At 45.4% G+C, this 21,561-nt stretch overlaps 1 protein-coding gene across 1 annotated transcript in view; it reads right to left on the bottom strand.

The window, feature by feature from the left end:
- The window catches only part of LOC137370639 (probable phospholipid-transporting ATPase IM), a 440,540-nt gene that overhangs the window by 340,528 nt on the left and 78,451 nt on the right, over positions 1 to 21,561 (bottom strand). The window contains exon 4 of the mRNA XM_068032731.1: positions 2,934 to 3,047. Coding sequence (XP_067888832.1) covers positions 2,934 to 3,047 — 114 coding nt within the window. The remainder of the gene's footprint in view (positions 1 to 2,933; positions 3,048 to 21,561) is intronic.

Below are 21,561 nucleotides of genomic sequence, written 5' to 3'. Positions count from 1 at the left end.
GGCATATACTGCTGAGAGACAGAGAGACATGGCAAGGGCCTCTAATGAAAGGTCAGCAAGGCTGCCCTGAGCTTTGTGATTCCGTGGCCTCTTGAACTTCTCCTCATGTGAAGCGTCTGCCGATCAGAGAGTTGCGAATCTCCCTGCCACGCATGTCACAATGAGCTGGGCCCCACAGCACCATCTTCATTGGCTGGTACCTGCTGAGGCCCGTTATGGTCATCCTCCTCCTCTGAGGATGGGGCTCACTCTGTATCTTCCTCTGGCTCTCGCACTACTCCCCTCTGGAGCGCCAGGTTGTGCAATACACAACAGATGACAATGGTGTGGGATACCCCTGAGGGTGTGTATTGCAGGACTCCCCCAGATCTAACGAGGCTGCTGAATTTCATTTTCAAAAGACTGCTCGCTTGTGGCCCTTGTAGTCATATGACAACAGTTGTATGTGTCCTCTGCCTGTGTACTGGGGTAGTGCATAGGGCCCAGAAGCCATGTCTTTAGTGGTTACTCCTTGTCCCCCAATATCCAGGCATGTAGCTGCTTGGATGGTCTGAACAGCTGAGGCAATTAGGCCTGTCTGAGCATGTAGGAGTCTTGAACATTCAGGAAGTGGAACCCCTTCCTGTTCGCAAAGTCACTTGGCTGCTCTGCGAGAACCTTGATGGCCACATGAGTACAGTCAATGACCCCTGCAGCTGAGGAAATCCAGCCATGGTCCAGAAGCCAACTGTCCTCTTGGCCTGATCAGTTGTGAACTTGATAATAATGTCCAGCCCAATGGTACATGGCACCCATGATCTCCTTTATGCAGCAATGCAGGGCTGACTGAGATATGCCACATAGATTTCCAGGCAATCCTGGAACGAACCACAGTTGAAAAGGTTGAATGCCAACATCACCTTTAAGGCTTACAGGCATTTGGTGTCCACCACTTCCCATTGGCCTGAACTGCAACTTCAGTATACCACACAGCTGCACCACCACCTGCTTTGAGAGACACAGTCTTTGCAGACATTAGTGCTTGGATATCTCCATGAAGCTGAGCCTCTGACAGTACACTCTTTGAGCTCGGAAGCTCCTTCTGCGACCATCAGGCTGCCCTCTTGCCCCCAAGCGCCCTCCTCATTTACATCCAATGGCTTCCTCATACTGCTGGAACTCCCTTGCCACTGCACAGGCGCTCCATGTGGTTGCATCCCCATCTCTGTGTCATGGAAGAGTCAAAGTCTAAAAGCATTAGCCAAATGAAGCCTCCACTGCGATGAGCCTCTCAAGAACCTTCTCCTGCCTCCAGTGGCTGCTGTGGACCTGGGAGACACCGTTCCACTAAGAGTACTTCACATTGGCCCCACCTTCTACAGTGCCTTCAGACTTGATAGCATCACTTCTTCAAGACACAGCCTGCAGACAGCTTCACAGTATGGCTGCCAGCTTCGTCCATAACTCAACTGCCAATCAGATCACACCTTCTTCGAATAGGTGAGACTCTAAGCCTCCGTGCATCCTGTGCGCTGTTCGTAAAATCAGAAAGATAGGAGAATACCTGGTAACTTGTTGTTTACTGACCTTAATGACCTGCTTGCTGTCGAAATGTCTGCCAGTGATCGGTCTCACCGCCTGCATCTGGTAAAATTGGTTGGCGACGGGATGGCATTGGGGAGCCAGCCTGACACGGGCCCACACCATTTTACCAGCCTCCCTCCCTCCATTCCTGCCACCAGGGGACCGGTAAAATTTTGCCCTTTCTCTTTACTATCCTAACTGGAAATTCATTTCATATATTGATCACTCTGTGACCAAGAACTTCTTGATATCAGTTTTACACTGGACAGAGTACTCAAGGTGTTGACAAACCAACTGGTGCAATAAAGAGGCAGGCAGCTAATCTCTAGTCTCACAAAACATGAGTTCTAAGGAAATACTGAAAAGGCTTTTGCTTTTTTAACTCTTGAGAGGAAATTACTGAGACAGGAAATCATTGAACAATATACAATAGTCAAAGTATACAAAAGTTTTAATAAATTTCACTTTTCTTCTTTAAACCTAAGAAAACCTGGTGTGCTCATTTCTTTGCCTTATAATTGGAAAGCGGTATACAAGGATTCACTAAGAGGAAGCTCAAATCACAGTGTGTTTAAAATTAAACCCCGTTACAATAAGACCAGGTGAAGACAGTAAAAGACCCCAGACATCTTTCTCACCAGGCCATAACAGGGTGAAGAGGAGATTTACCATAATGGTTTCAGGGATGGAAGATCTAAGTTACAAGATTAGCTTGGAAAAGCTAGCGTTGTTCTCCTTGGAACAAAGGAGATTGAGAGGAGATTTAATGGAGGTACACAAGATTACGACAGGCTTAGATACGTTAGACAAGGGAAACTGCTCCCATTAACTAATGGTACAAGGACTAGGGGATACAGATTGAAGGTTTTGGGCAAGACATGCAGGGGGAATATGAGGAAGAACGTTTTTACGCAGTGAGTGGTAATGACTTGAAATGCGCTACCCACAATGGTGCTGAAAGTGGAGACAATCAATGACTTTAAAAGGCAATTGGGTGGCCTTGGAAGGAAATAAACCGGCACTGGCTCTGGGGATCAAGCGTGGGAGTAGGACTGACTGGATAGCTCCATGGAGAGCCAGTATGGCCTCCTTCTATGCCGTAAATGAGTCTACGACTATAAAACCCGCATTTTGTTGTCAAATGACTATTTATAAAATGAGGATATTCCAATGAAAACTTTCATTATATATGCAGTCTATAAAATTATTTAGTAACCACAAAATTGCATTTAAAAGTTGTCCAAAGGTGCTTCACAGAAGCCTGAACTGGCAAAAGTCAACTGCAAGCCAAAGAAGGAGTTATTGTGGTGACTAAAAGCTTGATTAAAGAGGTGGGTTTTAAGGTAGCATAACCACAGATGAACACTTACCTGCAAAATAAGTAAAAACAAAAAATAAGCATTGGCAATTCGCTGGAACTGTTCAAACAAGTTGACTGGCAAGAATGTGAAAGCATTATATTTTGAGGTTTTAATTCGATTGTTCTGAAATGAAAACAAAATTTGGTAAATGTGTGGAATTAAATAACACAGATATAAAACATTTGTAATTACAGTATCCTCACATCAAATTCAATGTTCTGGTGATTACTGCATAAGATATGATTTGGAAGGGATGAATTATGCAATTTAAAATAAAATACTTATAATTTAATAACAATAAAAGTGTGAAGAAAGCATTCTATTTTAAACAGTCTTGTGCACAATAGCAAATCACGTAGAAGGGAGCACCTTTGAACAAATATATAGAACCCCTTCTTTGTTACAAACTTGAAAGAAATCTCATAACATTTTTTGTCTGTTCTCTACAACAGAATTGGTCAATAACAAGTAACATTGCCAACTTCAGATGTTTGTAAAAATAAGATTTGGCTTTGTGCTCTTTATTAAAAAAAAATCAGAGACCATAGGCTCAATTCCCCAGACAAATGGTGACAAGTTTGGAGGCTTGGGGGCCAGGAAAACAGCAAGAAAACCCGTCAGGAGGGCTTTCCGGCTCTACCCCACCTCTGGGTAACTGGCAGCCCACCCCACAGAGGTGAGCAGGTCATGAAGGCAATTAAGGCCACAATCAAGGGCCATTTTCCCCCAGCGCTGCAACTTTCTTCTCACTGCATGGCCCCACGTTGTGTTGGGAGCCCAGAAATGCTGCAGTGGTGGCTTTTTGCCAGGAGGTCAGCGGGCCAACGGTGGCTCAATTAATTAACAGTAGCAGGATTCTGCAATCCTCGCTGGGGCCCAGGAGTGACCGCAGGCACTCTTCTGGAGGAATCAACCCTCCAACCTGAGGCCACTCACAGTACTTTATCATCTTTTTCAGCACTGAAGAGGGAAGCCTTCATCTTGAGGCACCCCCTAGGTCTCTCTCTCTCTTCTCCCCTTTCCTGGTGGATCTCCCACGTCCCTGGTCCGCCCACCATCCATAACTGGACGTCAAACACAGATATGGCCAATTAGGAGGCCGCCTCACGTAAAGTTGCTCCTGCGGGCACGTTCAGGCCACAAATGGGCTCGGGCCTGTATATGGTTCTGATGACGACATCCCAATACCCGTGGAAAATTCAGCGCTATAGTTTTTCCATTTACAATGCAAGTACTCTCTCTATTATCCACTGTTTCTGAATTTCTGCCACGATTGTTACAATGGTTTGTTTCAGCTCAACACAATGAGTAGGATAGTTTGAAACAAAAGCAGAAAAACGCTGGAAATACTCAGCAGGTCAGACAGCATCTGTGGAGAGAAAAGCAGAGTTAACGTTTCAGAATGTTTTAGGTCATCACCCTGAAACGTTAACTCTGTTTTTCCCCCCCACATACGTGCCTGACCTGCTGAGCATTTCCAGCATTTTGTGTTTTTGTTTCAGATTTCCAGCCTCTGCAATATTTTGCTTTTGTGTTTGAGTAGGAGAGTTTGCTGTATGAAGAGATAAGCAGAGTTGTAAGAACAGGAAGGTTATCTGAAAGGAAAGCTTCAATTAACTCAATATAAAATGGGACTATCCAAATGATCTAGAGTTAGAGTAATTGGAATGCGTGACTGCTGCATGATTCAGTACATAAAGGATGCCAAAAGAGACAGAGCTCATGTTCAACTGGACTTCATAATTGCTCAGGCAATCACAGGGGATCAAAGCTGTAGCTGCCTTGGCAGAAAGTAAGCACAGAATGATCAAGTTTATCTGAGACCTAATTATGCCAAACATCAGAAACGAAATTTATAACTTTAAAAGGGTTAAGTTCAAAGAAATCAATAGGGTGAGATGTCCAGCTCAACAGAATACTGCTTCGACACAGTAGTTAAGGCAGGGAATTTGGTGAGTGATGGAATTCAGGACAGTGAGAGAGGAGGTGCTGTTCTGGTCTTTTACAAGACAAGGAGCGGCTAGGGTAAGGGAGCAGGAGACAGCGAGACTTGGTGAGTAACTGATAAGTGTCTCCAGATAACAAAGGCATGGCAGGGACCCACAGCCCGGTGAATGCACCATCTGTGCCATGTGGGAAATTCCCAGTGCTCCTCGTGGCCTGGCCGACCAGGTGTGCAGGAAATGTCACCAGCTAGAGCAGCTCAAGCTCCGGATTTTCGAGCTTGAGCGGCAGCTGGAATCACTACAGGGCATTCGTAAAGCTGAGAGCATCGTGCATAGTGCGTTTCTGGAAGAGGTCACCCCGCAGCTTAAAAATGTGTAGACAGAGAGGAAATGGGTGACCGCCAGAAGGGCAAGGAGGGCCAGGCAGGTAGGACAGGGATCTCATGAATGCATCTTGCTCTCCAACCGATATTCAGTTCTGAATGCGATTGAGAGTGATGGTTCCTCTGAGGAATGCAGGCAGATCCACGTCCACAGCACCATGGGTGGCTCAGCTGCAGAGGGCGGGAGGTTGCCTTGGGGAGTTAGAAAGTAAAGTCAGATTCTTCAAGGCTTAGGCAGGGATTAATAAACTCTACTGCAGAGTAGCTGATCAGTTAAGTAGCTAACTAGTCTAATCTGGTTGCTGCAGTTTCAACTTCTTCTCTTCTTCTTCTTCTTTGGCCTCCTTGTCTCGAGAGACAATGGGTAAGCGCCTGGAGGTGGTCAGTGGTTTGTGAAGCAGCGCCTGGAGTGGCTATAAAGGCCAATTCTAGCGTGACAGACTCTTCCACAGGTGCTGCAGATAAAATTGGTTGTTGAGGCTGTTACACAGTTGGCTCTCCCCTTGCGCCTCTGTCTTTTTTCCTGCCAACTGCTAAGTCTCTTCGACTTGCCACTCTATAGCCCCGCCTTTATGGCTGCCCGCCAGCTCTGCCGATCACTGGCAACTGACCCCCACGACTTGTGATCAATGTCACAGGACTTCATGTCATGTTTGCAGACATCTTTAAAGCGGAGACATGGACGGCCGGTGGGTCTGATACTAGTGACAAGCTCGCTGTACAATGTGTCCTTGGGGATCCTGCCATCTTCCATGCGGCTCACATGGCCAAGCCATCTCAAACGCTGCTGCCTCAGTAGGGTGCATATGCTGGGGATGTTGGCCGCCTCGAGGACTTCTGTGTTGGAGATACAGTCCTGCCACCTGATGCCAAGGATTCTCCGGAGGCAGCGAAGATGGAATGAATTGAGACGTCGCTCTTGGCTGACATATGTTGTCCAGGCCTCGCTGCTGTAGAGCAAGGTACTGAGGACACAGGCTTGATACACTCGGACTTTTGTGTTAGTATAAACACAGAGGTTTGGGTGCAGCTCGCAAATGGAGTTTTTTTTATTCGTTCAGGGGATGTGGGCATCGCTAGCTAGGCCATCATTTATTGCCCATTCCTAATTGCCCTCGAGAAGGAGGTGGTGAGCTGGCTTCTTGAACCGCTGCAATCCTTGGCGTGTAGGTACACCCACAGTGCTGTTAGGAAGGAAGTTCCAGGATTTTGACCCAGCGACAGTGAAGGAATGATGATAAACTTCCAAGTCAGGATGGTGTGTGGCTTGGAGGGGAACATGCAGGCGGTGGTGTTCCCATGCATCTAGTGCCCTTGTTCTTCTAGGTGGTAGAGGTCTTAGTTTGGAAGGTGCTGTCGAAGGATGAGTTGCTGCAGTGCATCTTGCAGACGGTACACACTGTTGCCACTGTGCGTGGTGGTGAAGGGAATGAATGTTGAAGGTGGTGGATGGGATTCCAATCAAGCGGGCTGCTTAGTCCAGGACAGTGTCGAGCTTCTTGAGTGTTGTTGGAGCTGCACTCATCCAGACAATTTGAGAGTATTCAATCACACTCCTGACTTGTGCAGATTGCAAGCAGAGTGTGGAGATACGAGTTTGGTGAGTGGGGGTTCGGTTTTTTAGCCCTCCAGCATTTGGTTCTTACTTCGGTTGAGTGGAAAAAGCTGGTTGGTAAGTAACTGGTAAGCTATTCTACTTATAATAAATAGTCTGTAAAGTCAAGGTATGGCAGGTCAGCTTGGCCGAGGGGGAATGTACAACCTGTGGCATGTGGGAAGTCATGGATGCACCATGTGTCTTTGACAAACACATCTGCAGGAAGTGTCACCAGCTGCAGAAGCTTGAGCTCCGGGTTTCAGAACTCAAGCGGCGGCTGGAGTCACTGTGGTGCATCCACAGGGCAGAAAACTATGTGGATAGCACGTTTAGGGAGGTGGTCACACCGCAGGTTAGGAGCATGCAGGCAGGTAGGGAATCAGTTGCAACCAGGCAGTCTGCGGCAGGAGTCCTTGAGATGTTCTCGCTCGCTAATTGGTTTTCTATTTTGGATACTGGTGAGAACAATGGTTCCTCAGAGGAGTGCAGTGACAGACAAGTTTGTGGCACAGGTGGCTCAGCTGCACAGGAGGGAGGGAAGAAGAGTTGAAGAGCAGTAGTGATAGGGGATTCATTAGCTGGGGAACAGACAGGCATTTCTGCGGCCGTAGACATGACTTCAGGATGATATGTTGCCTCCATGGTGCCATGGTCAAGGATGTCACGGAGTGGCTACGGTTCATTCTTCTGGGGGAGGGTGAACAGCCAGAGGTGGTGGTCCACGTTGTACCAACAACATAAGTAGGAAGGGAGATGAGGTCCTGAAAGCAGATTTTAGGGAAATAGGAAGGGGATTAAAAAGCAGGACCTCAAAAGCAGTAATCTCAGGATTACGCTCATTCCCACGTACGAGTGAGCGTAGGAATAGTTAAATTGAGTGATTGAACACGTGGCTGGAGAACTGATGTAGGAGGGAGGGCATCAGATTTCTGACGTATTGGGATCAGTTCTAGGGCAGGTGGGACCTATATAAGATGGAGAGGTTGCATCTTAGCAGGACTGGGCCTAATATCCTTGCAGGGAGACTTGCTAGTGCTGTTGGGGAGGGTTTAAACTAGATTGGCAGGGGGATAGGAACCTGAGAGGGAGCTCAGATTGGAGGGAAACAAAATTGGTAACCTGTCAGGGGTGTGAGAAGCAGGAGGAACTATTAAAGAGGAATACCAAGGTGCACAGAATACTGAGAGAGAGAGAGAGAGAGAGAGAGAGAGATAGCACTAGTGTAAGGAATAGCAAGTTATTAGGTGAGGGCAGAGTAAGGGAGGAAGTAATAAAGTCTAAATCAGGGTTAATGTGCATGTATGTGAACGCACAGAGTGTGGTGAATAAGATTGGTGAGGAACAAGTGCAGATTGCCATGTGGAAATATGATGTTGTGGCTATAACAGAGACCTGGCTCAAAGAAGGGCAGCACGTTAAATATTCTTGGATACAAGGTGCTAAGGAAAGATAGGAAAGGGAAAAAAGGGGGAGGGATGGCAGCATTGATTAAGAAGAGCATTGCAGTGCTGGAGAAAAAGGATGTCCCAGAGAGTTTGAGAACAGAATCAATTTGGCTAGAGCTAAGGAACAAAAAAGGTACAGTTACATTGCTCGGTGATGTCTATAGGCCACCAGCTAATGGTAAGGACATGGAGGAACAAATTTGCAAGGAAATTACAGAGAGGTGCGAAAATTATAGCTTAGTTATAATGGGAGAATTTAATGAACCAAACATAGACTGGGATAGTAGTAGTGTAAAGGCAGTGAGGGGCAAGAGCGCCTAGCGTGTGTTCAGGAAAATTTTCTGCAGCAGTATGTTTCTAGTCCAACGGGAAAGGTGGCATTGCTAAACCTGGTTCTTGGGAATGAGGTGGGCCATGTGGATCAAGTATCAGTAGGAGATCATTTAGGGGACAGCGATTATTGTATCATAAGGTTTCGGCTGACTATGGAAAAGGACAAAGAACAATCCAGAGTAAGAATAATTAACTGGGGGAAAACCAACTTCAATGGGGTAAGAATGGAGCTGGGGCAAATAAATTGGAGTCAAAGGTTGGCAGGAAAAACAGTAACTGAACTGGCTACCTTCAAAGAAGAGAGACTTTGGGCACAGTCAAGGTATGTTCCCTCATAGGGGAAAGGTAGGATAAACAAATCCAGAGCTCCCTGGATGACAGAAGAGGTGGAGATTAAGATGTAAAAGAAAAAATGTGCTCATGACAGATGCCAGGTATAAAATACTATTGAGAACCAGGCAGAATATAGAAGGTCCGGGGGAAGTGTAAAAGCAAATAAGAGAAGCAAAGAGAGAGCATGAAAAGAGACTGGCAGCTAATATTAAAGGGAATCTCAAAGTTTTCCATAGACATACAAATAGTAAAGGGGTAAAAGGAGGAGTCCGGCCGATTAGGAACCATAAAGGGGATTTACACATGGAGGCAGAGGGCATAGCTGAAGTATTAAATGAATACATTGCATGTGTCTTTACCAAGGAAGATGATGCAACCCAAGCAATGGTGAAAAAAAGAGGTCATTCAGACAATAGAAGGGTTTAAAATCGATAAACAGAAGGTATTGGATAGGCAGTCTGTGGATAATTCACCAGGACCAGATGAGATGCATCCAAGGATACTAAGGGAACTGAGGGTAGAAATCATGGAAGCACTGGCCATAATTTTCAGTCTTCCTTAGACTTGGAGTGGTGCCAGAGAGCTGGAGAATTGAAAATATTACACCCTTGTTCAAAAAAGGTTGTAACAATAAGCCCAGCAAATACAGGCCAGTCAGTTTATCTTCGGTGGTGAGGAAACTTCTAGAAAGAATAATTCGGGACAAAATTAATAGTCACATGGACAAATGCGGGTTAATTAAAGAAAGCCAGCATGGATTTCTTCAGGGAAAATCATGTTTAACTAACTTGCTGGAGTTTTTTGCAGAGGTAACAGAGAGGGTTGATGAGGGCAATGCTGTTGACATGGTGTACATGGACTTTCAAAAGGCGTATGATACAGTGCCACACAACAAACTTATGAGCAAGTATAATGAAAGTGATCAATGTTTTAAATATTTTTTGAGGACTCGTGTTTAAAAACTCTGGAAATGAATTTATTTGAAAGACTAAGAGATTCCCTAGATGCTGGATTTTGTTATTTTTTAAAAAAAAGGTCACAGGAAGGACTTGAGATTTTGTTTATAGGAACAGGAGTAGGCCATTCAGCCCATCGAGCCTGCTCCACCATTCAATATGATGATGGCTAATCGTCCACTTCAATACCTTTTTCCCAATGTCATGAAGACCGCCACCTGCCAAGAATGAGGCATATTCATTTTGTCACATGAACATTAATTTTAAACTGTTGCTGGAGTGGAGAGATTACTTGTTTAAAGAGATCAGCAGTGGTTGGCAAAAAATTTGCATTCTAAGAGACAGTCGCCTAGGAAAAGACAATGGGAAGTACTCACTGATTCAATCAACAAAGATTGGTCTCGGCAATCTTACATCTTGTCGGTGTAAGAGACAGCACCACACTGTCCCCCCGAGAGCTTTGGAATCCACAAACGCAGGAGTTTGTTAAAAAAGTGAGTCACATGATGAACCTGCCGGCCCAGGTCAGGTTTTGAACAGTTCACAGGGTCAGACTGCAGATTGCAACTGAACTTGGAAGAAGACAGCCTCTCTCCTGGCTAGCTCTCTCTCTCTCTCTCTCTCTCTCACACTAATCTCTCCGGATCCACTGAAGTCACTTAGACCTCAAGAGGGAAAAGACTCCTACATCGAAACAAGTTTTAAAGCATGCAGTGGGCCCCAACGAAACAGCATGACTTACTGGCAATCAAAAACTCTACATCGAACTCAAAGGACCGTAAACTTAAACCCAGCAATTGCCTCAAACTTTTCTCCTTTATTGTTTCTACTTTTTCTGTCTCTATCTGCATGTGTGTTAATCGCGTATGCATGCTAGCGAAGTCCTGTCGCATATTCATAATCGTTAATCGAATTAGAGTTTAGGATTAATAAACTTCTACCTCTTGTTTAAATCTAAGAAAACCTGTCTGATTGATTTTTTTGCCTTACGATTGGAAAGCAGTGAACAAGGATTCACTGAGGGGGAGCTAAAAACACGGTGCTTTTAAAATTAAACCCCCTTTCTCACCATGGTGTAACACCACACTATTCCCATATCCCCTTATGTCATTGGTATTCAGAAATCTGTCAATCTCTGCTTTAAACATACTCAATGACTGAGCTTCCACAGCCCTCTGGGGTAGAGAATTCCAAAGATTCACAACCCTCTGAGTAAAGAAATTTCTCCTCATCTCGGTCCTAAGTGGCTTCCCCCTTATTTTGAAATTGTGTCCCCTGGTTCTAGACTCCCCAACCAGGGGAAACATCTTAGCTGCATCTACCCTGTCTATCCCTTTAAGTATTTTGCAGGTTTCAATGAGATCACCTCTCATTCTTCAAAACTCTAGAGAATACAGCCCCAGTTTCCCTAATTTCTCTTCACAGGACAGTCCTGCCATCCCAGGAACAAGTCTGGTGAACCTTCTTAGCGTTCCCTCTTTGGCAATAATATCCTTCCTAAGGTAAGGGGACTAAAACTGCACACAGTACTCCAGGTGTGGTCTAACCAAGTTTCTATATAATTGAAGCAAGACTTCGCTACTGCTGTACTCAAATCCTCTTGCGATAAAGGCTAACATACCATTAGTCTTCCTAATTGTTTGCTGCACCTGCATGTTAGCTTTCAGTGACTTATTAGCAAGGACACCCAGGTCCCTTTGTACAACTACATTTTCCAATCTCTTACCATTTAAGAAATACTCTGCAAATCTGTTCCTCCTAACAAAGTGGATAACCTCACATTTTTCCATATTATATTCCATCTGCCACGTTCTTGTCTGTCCAAATCCCCTTGAAGTTGCTTTGCATCTTCCTCACAACACACATTCCCACCTAGTTTTGTGTCATCCGCGAACTTGGAAATATTACATTTGGTCCCCACATCCAAATCATTGATATATATTGTGAGCAGCTGGGGCCCAAGTACTGATCCTTGCGGTACTCCACTAGTCACAGCCTGCCAACGTGAGAATGACCAATTTATTCCTACTCTCTATTTTCTGCCTGTTAACCAATCCTTAATCCATGCCAGTATATTACCTCCCATCCCATATGCTTTAAGTTTGCTAACAAACCTCCTGTGGGGGACTTTATCAAAAGCCTTCTGAAAATCCAATCTCCCCTTTATCAATTCTGTTAGTAACATCCTCAAAAAACTCCAACAGGTTCATCAAACATGATTTTCCATTCATAAATCCACGTTGACTATGCCCAATCAGATCATTATTATCCAAGTGTCCATTTATCACATCCATTAGAATAGATTCCAGCATTTTCCCTAATACAGATGTAAGGCTAACAGGTCTGTAGTTCCCAGTTTACTCTCTCTCTCCCTTCGTAAATAGTGGAGTGACATTTGCTACCTTCCAACCTGCAGGAACCGTTCCAGAATCTATAGCATTTTGGAAGATGATCGCCGATGCAACCATCTCCATAGCTCCCTCTTTCAACACTCTGGGATGTAGAATATCAGGTCCCGCAGACTTATCAACCTTTAGAAACAAACCTTTACTGGCTGTAACATGTCTTAAGTTAAGTAAACAGCAGGAGCCTTAGTGACTACAGGAGTTGTTTACAGAGAACTGACATGTCAAGATTTATGGTGGTCGAGAGTTGGTTTCGTTTGGATATTGTTTTGCGTCAGTTGGGGATCAGCCTGCGAAGAGAGAAGCCACCAGCTCATCCTTTTCCACCCCTTTGAGAAACCCTGAGAATCCAGTGTGTGGACTGGACAAATTGATGCCGCATTTCTCCTGAACAGCTCGCCTGACTAATCCTCAACGTCGCCTGAAAAGAACTGCTCCAAAAAAAATCCCAATATCAGCTGTCTGAGAGTATCTGGACGCCAGGCTAAAAGGGCCAATGGAAAACATCGCGTATCTTGTACTTTTTTCCTTCAAGAATTAACAAGTATTTGGCCAAAGTATTTTTGTCTTTTTGTAAAGAGATCTCTGCAGAGAAAACTTTTTTTTTCCTTAACCGGTGTGCGTGAGCATGTGTGTTGGGCTAATTTCGAAGCGACCTTTCATATTTCAATCTGCATGTTAATGCTTTGCATCTTTATTGAATAAGTCTTGTTTTATAATAAATTAATAATTTTGTTGTTTATTAAATAAATCTGGTTGGTGGATGCTATTCTGAAATAATTGGCTGCATCGATAACTGGGTAAAACATTTAAATATATATTGTGACCCGAGCTCATGGAATAAAAGGGACAGTAGCAATATGGATACGAAATTGGCTGAGTGACAGGAAACAAAGAGTAGTGGTTAATGGATGTTTTTCAGGCTGGAGGAAGATTTGTAGTGGAGTTCTCCAGGGGTCAGCCTTGGGACCCTTACTTTTCCTGATATATATTAATTTTCTAGACCTTGCCGTACAGGGCACCATTTCAAAGTTTGCAGATGATACGAAACTTAGAACCATTGTGAACTGTGAGGAGGATAGTGTAGAACTCCAAAAGGACATAGACAAGTTGGTGGAATGGGCAGACAGGTGGTAGATGAAGTTCAATGCAGAGAAATGTGAAGTGATTCATTTTGGTAGGGAGAACATGGGGAGACAATATAAAATAAAGGGTACAATTCTAAAGGGGGTGCAGGAGCAGAGAGACCTGGGTCTATATGTGCATAAGTCTTTGAAGGAGGCAGGACAGGTTGAGAGAGCAGTTAATAAAGCATACAGTATCCTGGGCTCTATTAATAGGAGCATCGAGTACAAGAACAAAGAGGTTGTGTTGAACTTGTATAAGACACTCGTTCAGCCTCAGCTGGATTACTGCGTTCAGTTCTGGGTGTCGGACTTTAGGAAAGACATGAGGGCATTAGAGAGAGTACAGAAAAGATTCACAAAAATTGTTCCAGTGATGAGGAATTTCAGTTATGAAGATAGATTGGAGAAGTTAGGAATGTTTTCCTTGGAGAAGAGAAGGCTGAGAGGTGATTTGACAGAGGTATTCAAAATCATGAGGGATCTGGACAGAGTAGATAGAGAGAAACTGTTCCCACTTGTGAAAGGATCGAGATCGATCTTCCTCTTCCTCCTGTCCTTGATCAACATCACCTCACTTCATTCCCTCAGATCCTTCAGCAAGACCTCCAGGTAAGAGTCAGAGGCCAGGGGCGGAGGGGGCAGCCGTCCCAGGTATCCCCTCTATTCCTGTGGCAACCTCATGTACAGTTCAGCCATTCTGATCCCTACTACGGTCCATTTAACTAGAAATTAGACAGATACAGTGCGTCATCCATCCCACCTTGTCTGATTGGTCAGAAAACCCAGAAGTGGGATGCTAATGCCGTGCCTGAGTTAAACAACCATAGCATAGCCTGCTTCAATTACAAACAGGTTCCCGACTCGCTACTGGCACCCCACCCCCTGCTTTGTGCGGGTATGTTGTTAGGATTCCACCCAAGAACTCTCTGACAAACATTTGCATGAGGGAACTAAGACACCAGCTGTCATAAATGAGGTTTTATTCAATCGGGGTAATCACAAGTTTAAATACTCACCTGAATTGTGGCTCAATCTCGTCTCCATATCATTTATTTAGAGATACAGCACTGAAACAGGCCCTTCGGCCCACCGAGTCTGTGCCGACCAACAACCACCCATTTATACTAATCCTACATTAATTCCATATTCTCTACCACATCCCCACCATTCTCCTTCCACTTACCTACACTAGGGGCAATTTACAATGGCCAATTTACCTATCAACCTGCAAGTCTTTTGGAGGTGGTAGGAAACCGGAGCACCCAGCGGAAACCCACGCAGACACAGGGAGAACTTGCAAACTCCGCACAGGCAGTACCCAGAACTGAACCCGGGTCGCTGGAGCTGTGAGGCGGCGGTGCTAACCACTGCGCCGCCCATTGTTCAGTTTCCCGAAAAGGAAACCCCAGATGGAGTATTATGTGAGAAAATGTGAGCTGGTCCAGATGGAGTATAATGTGGGAAAATGTGAGCTGGTCCACTTTGGCAGGAAGAATAAAAAAAGCAGATTATTATTTAAATGGAGAGAGATTGCATAAATCTGTGGTACAGAGGGATCTGGGTGTCCTGGTTCATGAATCACAAAGTACAGCAAGTGATTGGGAAGGCAAATGGAATGTTGGCCTTTATTTCAAGGGGAATGGAGTATAAAAGTAGGGAAGCATTGCTACAACTGTACAGGGCCTTCATGAGACCACATCTGTGGTACTGTGCACAGTTTTGGTCTCCTTACTTAAGGAAGGATATATTTGCACTGGAAGCAGTTCAAAGAAGGTTCAGTGGCTGATTCCTAGATGAAGGTGTTGTCTTATGAGGAAAGGTTGAGCAGGTTGGGCCTATACTCATTGGAGTGTAGAAGAATGAGAGGTGATCTTATTGAAACCATATGAGATTCTGAGTGGACTTGACAGGGTGGAGGATGTTTGCCCTCATGGGGAGTCTAGAACTAGGGGGCACAGATTCGAAATAATGAGTCATGCATTTAAGACAGAGATGAGAGGGAATTTTTTCTTTCTGCAGGTGATTAGACTTTGGAATTCTCTTCCCCAGAGAGCAGTGGAGGCTGTATCATTGAATATATTCAAGGCTGAGTTAGATTTCTTATCGAGAAGGGAGTCAAAGGTATGAGGGGCAGGCAGGTCAGCCATGATCTTACTGAATGGTGGAGCAAGCTCCAGAGCCCAAATTATCTATTCCTGCTCCTATTTCTTATGAACCCGCATTGGAGACATTAAACTTAACGATAAGTAAAATTCAATTCAAAAACATTTCATTAACCTCTCCTACAAATGTTGATTCCACCATTAAGTACTCGCCTGCCTGCAACAAAAACCATTCAGGACTGAGATGAGGAGAAATTTCTTCACCTTTGAACCTGTGGAATTTGCTACCACAGAAAGCAGTTGAGGCCAAAACATTGTATGTTTTCAAGAGGGAGTTAGATACAGCTCTTGGGGCGAAAGGGATCAAAGGATATGGGGCAAAAGCGGGAACAGATTACTGAGTTGGATGATCAGACATGATCATAATGAATGGCGGAGCAGTCTCGAAGGGCCGAATAGCCTACTCCTGCTCCTATTTTCTGTTTCTATTAAAACTCTGATTTTGATAAGTAGATTACTCACAGACATTCAAACTTGCCTCCAGAAGTCAAGTCCAGTTGAGGTTGCAATCTAAAAAAAGTAATTATTTTAACTACCTTGTACAGGTGTACTTTGGCTACTGTGTGTACTCTCCACAGGCTGAATTTTATCAGTCCTCTAGGGCCAGGCAGGGTGACATGGGAGCCCATAAAATAGCAAGGAAAGGCTGGGGGAGGGGGGGGGGAATGGAGTGCCTTCCCAGCGCCATTCAATTTTGTCACAGGCAGGGAAGGCCAAGGATGGCCTTCCCGTCCAGAGGCTAATTGAGCCCTTATGTGGCCATTGGCCACTTAAAGATCTCTTCGCCGCCGCTGGCATTTTACCAGCGGCTGGTGGAAGCCCAGCCATATGGGGAAGCCGCCCAGAAACACCAGGCAGCCTCCCTGCGGGCTGGTTGGGTTGTGGCGGTGGGAGGGGGGGGGGTTCCTCCTCCTCTTGCTTGGGCAATCTGTGGCCCACAGAGGGCCCCAGCGGAAAGGCAACCTTTGTGCCAACGCACCCCCACCCCCCATCCCTGGGGGCCTGTCTGACGCCCTGGCTAGCCCGTCCCCACTAATCTGCAGTCTGAGGCTCCGTGGAAACTCCTGGTACTGGCCTACTGCAGTACCAGCAGTGGACACTGCTCCCGGTGCCGCTGCTGGGCCACCAGCACTCTGACTGTCCAGCAGTTCTTGGAGGTGGGATCCCTGTCCTTTAAGGACAGGAACCCCGGCACCAGGCAGTTAACTGCCTGAGCGCCAGAAAATGCTGCCAGGCCCAGTGAAAATAAGGAACTTAAGGACGTTAGTGTTAGTAAAGAAAAAGTACTGGAGAAATTAATGCGACTAAAAAGCCAACAATTCCCCTGCACCTGATGGCCTACACCATAGGTTTTTAAAAGAGGTGGACGCATTGGTTTTGATCTTCCAGAATTGCCTAAATTCTAAAATGGTACTCATGGATTGGAAGGTAGCAAACGTAATCCTGCTTTTCACGAAAGGAGGGAGAAAGAAATCAGGGAACTAAAGGTCAGTTAGTCCGAAATCAGGAGTAGAGAAAATGCTAGAATCTATTATTAGGGATGTGATAACAGGGCTGTTAGAAAGTCATGATTGGGCAGAATCAACACGTATTTAATCCGATGAAATCGTGTTTGACAAATCTGTCAAGCTTCTTGAGAATGTAGCTAGTAGTGTTAATAGGGGACAGCCAGTGGATGTAATGTATTTGGATTTTAAAAAACAATTCAATAAGATTAAGAAATTATGATGCACAATTATGGGACTGGGGCTAATAGATTAGCATAGATCAAGGATTGGTTAATGGGCAGAGAGTAGGAATATATGGCTTATTTTTAGGTTAGCATGCTGTAACCAGTGGGGTACCACAAAGATCTTGGGCTTCAGCTATTTATTATCTGTATTAATAACTTAGATGCAGGTTTTGGGTGTAATGTACTCAACTTTGCTGACAACACAATGTTAGGTGGGAAAGTAAGCTGTGAGGAGGACGCAATGAGGCTGCAAAAGGATTTAGACAGTTTAAGTGAGTGGACAAGAACAGGGTAGAAGTGGTGAGAGACTATGAAATGGGAAGTTACCCACTTTGATAGGGAAAATTGGAAAGCAGAACATTTTTTTAAATGGTGAGAGACTGTGAAATGTCCTGATGCACAACAACCTATATGGAGACAGCTGGCACCTTTAACATAATAAAACATTCCAAGGCATTTCACAGGAGCATTAGAAAGCAAAATATGACAATGAGCCAAATAAGGAGATATTAGGTCAGATCACCGAAAACTTAATCAAAGATGTACGTTTTAAGGAGTGGCTTAGAGGAGGAAAACAAGGTAGCGAGATGGAGAAGTGTACGGAGGGAATTTCAAAGTTTAGGGCCTAGGAAATTGAAGGCATGGCCACAACTGGCAGAGTGATTGAAATCATGGATGCTCATGAAGCCAGAATTAGATGACTGCAAATATATCGGATGATTATTGGACTGGAGGAAATGACAGATAGGGAGGGATGAGGCCAGAGAGGGATTTGAAAACAAGAATGAGAATTTAAAAGTCAAGATGTTGCCTGACCAGGAGCCAGAGTAGATCAGCAATCAAACAGGTGAGGGGTGAACGGGACTTGGTATCAGTTAAGACACAGGCAGCAGAGCTTTGGATGACCTCAAGTTTACAGAGAATAGAATGTGGGAAACCAGCCAGGAATAGTTAAGTCTAGATGTTATAAAGGCATGAATGAGAGTTTCAGCAGCACATGAGCAGAGATGGGGCAAAGTCAGGCAATGTTATGGAGGTATAAATAGGTGGTTTTACTGATGGTGTGAACATGTGGTTGGAAGCACATTTAGGCGTCAATTATGACGCCAAGGTTGCCAGGGAGAGGGATGGATTCGATAGTTAGGAAATGGAGTATGAACTGGGGACTGAAAACAATGGTTTCAGTCTTCCCAATATGTAATTGGAGGAAATTTCAGTACTGGATGTCAGATATGCAGTCTGATAATTTAGCAACAGTGGAGGATTTGAAAAAGGCGGGTGGTGAGGTAGAGCTGGGTATAGTTAGCATATATGTGAAAACTAACACTATGGCTTTTGGATGATGTTGCTAAGGGGCAACATGTGGTTGAGAAATATGAGGGTGCCAAAGAAAGATCCTTGGGGCACACTAGAGGTAACTGTGCAGGAGCCAGTAAAGAAGACATTGCAAGTGATACTCTGGCTACGATTAGATAAATAAGAGTGGAACCGGGTGAGAGCAGTCCCAGCCAGCTGGATGACAGTAGAGAGGGGTTGGTGGAGGATGGTGTGGTCAATCCTGTCAAAGGCCAGATCGAGAAGAATGAGAAAGGATAGTTTACCTTTGTCACAGTCACATAGGATCACAAATCATAGAAAGTTAACATGCAGATACAGCAAGTGATTAGGAAAGCAAATGGTATGTTTGCCTTTCTTACAAAGGGATTGGAATAGAACAGCAAAGAAGTCTTACTGCAACTGTATAGAGCCTTGGTGAGTCCACGCCTTTAGTCATGCGTACAGTTTTGGTCTTGTTACTCAAGGAAGGCCATAGTTGCCTTAGAGGGAGTGCAACAAAGTTCACTAAACTGATTCCTGGAATGAGGGGATTGTCCTAAGAGGAGACATTGAATCGACTAGGCATCTTCTAACTAGAGTTTAGAAGAGTGAGAGGTGATCTCATTTTTTTTAATTCATTCATGGGATGTGGGCGTCACTGGCTATGCCAGCATTTATTGCCCATCCCTAATTGCCCTTGAGAAGGTGGTGGTGAGCTGCCTTCTTGAACCGCTGCAGTCCATGTGAGGTAGGTGCACCCACAGAGCTGTTAGGAAGGGAGTTCCAGGATTTTGACCCAGCGACAGTGAAGGAACGGCAATATAGTTCCAAGTCAGGATGGTGTGTGACTTGGAGGGGAACTTGCAGGTGGTGGTGTTCCCATGCATCTGCTGCTCTTGTCCTTTCAGGTGGTACAGGTCACAGGTTTGGAAGGTGCTGCCTAAGGAGCCTTGGTGCGTTACTGCAGTGCAACTTGTAGATGGTACACACTGCTGCCACTGTGCGTCAGTGCTGGAGGGAGTGAATGTTTGTGGATGGTTTGCCAATCAAGCGGGCTGCTTTGTTCTGGATGGTGTCAAGCTTCTTGAGTGTTGCTGGAGCTGCACCCATCCAGGCAAGTGGAGAGTATTCCATCACATTCCTGACTTGTGCCTTGTAGATGGTGGACAGGCTTTGGGGAGTCAGGCGATGAGTTACTCGCCGCAGGATTCCGAGCTTCTGACCTGCTCTTGTAGCCACGGTATTTATATGGCTACTCCAGTTCAGTTTCTGGTCAATGGTAGCCCCTAGGATGTTGATAGTGGGGGATTCAGCGATGGTAATGCCATTGAATGTCAAGGGGAGATGGTTAGATTCTCTCTTGTTGGAGATGGTCATTGCCTGGCACTTGGGTGGCGCAAATGTTACTTGCCACTTATCAGCCCAAGCCTGGATATTGTCCAGATCTTGCTGCATTTCTACACGGACTGCTTCAGTATTTGAGGAGTTGCGAATGGTGCTGAACATTGTGCAATCATCAGCGAACATCCCCACTTCTGACCTTATGATTGAAGGAAGGTCATTGATGAAGCAGCTGAAGATGGTTGGGCCTAGGACACTACCCCGAGGAACTCCTGCAGTGATGTCCTGGAGCTTGGATGATTAATCTCCAACAACCACAGCCATCCTCCTTTGCGCTAGGTATGACTCCAACCAGCGGAGAGTTTTCCCCGATTCCCATTGACTCAAGTTTTGCTAGGGCTCCTCGATGCCATACTCAGTCAAATGCTGCCTTGATGTCAAGGGCAGTCACTCTCACGTCACCTCTTGAGTTCAGCTCTTTTGTCCATGTTTGAACCAAGGCTGTAATGAGGTCAGGAGCTGAGTGGCCATGGCGGAACCCAAACTGAGCGTCACTGAGCAGGTTATTGCGAAGCAAGTGCTGCTTGATGGCACTGTTGTTGACACCTTCCATCACTTTACTGATGATTGAGAGTAGGCTGATGGGGTGGTAATTGGCCGGGTTGGACTTGTCCTCCTTTTTGTGGACTGGACATAGCTGGGCAATTTTCCACATTGCCAGGTAGATGCCAGTGTTGTAGCTGCACTGGAACAGCTTGGCTAGGGTTGCGGCAAGTTCTGGAGCACAGATCTTCAGTACTATTGCCGGAATATTGTCAGGACCCATAGCCTTTACAGTATCCGGTGCCTTCAGTTGTTTCTTGATATCATGTGGAGTGAATCGAATTGGCTGAAGTCTGGCATCTGTAATGCTGGGGACTTTAGGAGGGGGCCGAGATGGATCATCAACTCGGCACTTCTGGCTGAAGATTGTTGCAAATGCTTCAGCCTTATCTTTTGCACTGAAATGCTGGGCTCCCCCATCATTGAGGATGGGGTTATTTGTGGAGCCACCTCCTCCAGTTAGTTGTTTAATCGTCCACCGCCATTCATGACTGGATGTGGCAGGACTCCAGAGCTTAGATCTGATCCGTTGGTTATGGGATCGCTTAGCTCTGTCGATTTCATGCTGCTTATGCAGTTTGGCATGCTGCTTATGCAGTTTGGCATGCAAGTAGTCCTAGGTTGTAGCTTCACCAGGTTGATACCTCATTTTGAGGTATGCCTCGTGCTGCTCTTGGCATTGCCCTCCGGCACTCTTCATTGAACCAGGGTTGGTCTCCTGGCTTGATGGTAATGGTACAGCGGGGGACATGCCGGACCATGAGGTTACAGATTGCGGTTGAGTACAATTCTGCTGCTGCTGATGGCCCACAGCGCCTCATGGATGCCCAGTTTTGCATTGCTAGATCTGTTCGAAATCTATCCCATTTAGCACGGTGATAGTGCCACACAACACGATGGACGGTATCCTCAATGTGAAGGCGGGACTTCATCTCCACAAGGACTGTGCGGTGGTCA

Source organism: Heterodontus francisci, chromosome 1 (assembly GCF_036365525.1).
Source record: "Heterodontus francisci isolate sHetFra1 chromosome 1, sHetFra1.hap1, whole genome shotgun sequence".
Taxonomy (NCBI): domain Eukaryota; kingdom Metazoa; phylum Chordata; class Chondrichthyes; order Heterodontiformes; family Heterodontidae; genus Heterodontus; species Heterodontus francisci.
The sequence above is the reverse complement of the archived record's forward strand: the minus strand, read 5'-3'. Positions and strand labels throughout refer to the sequence as shown.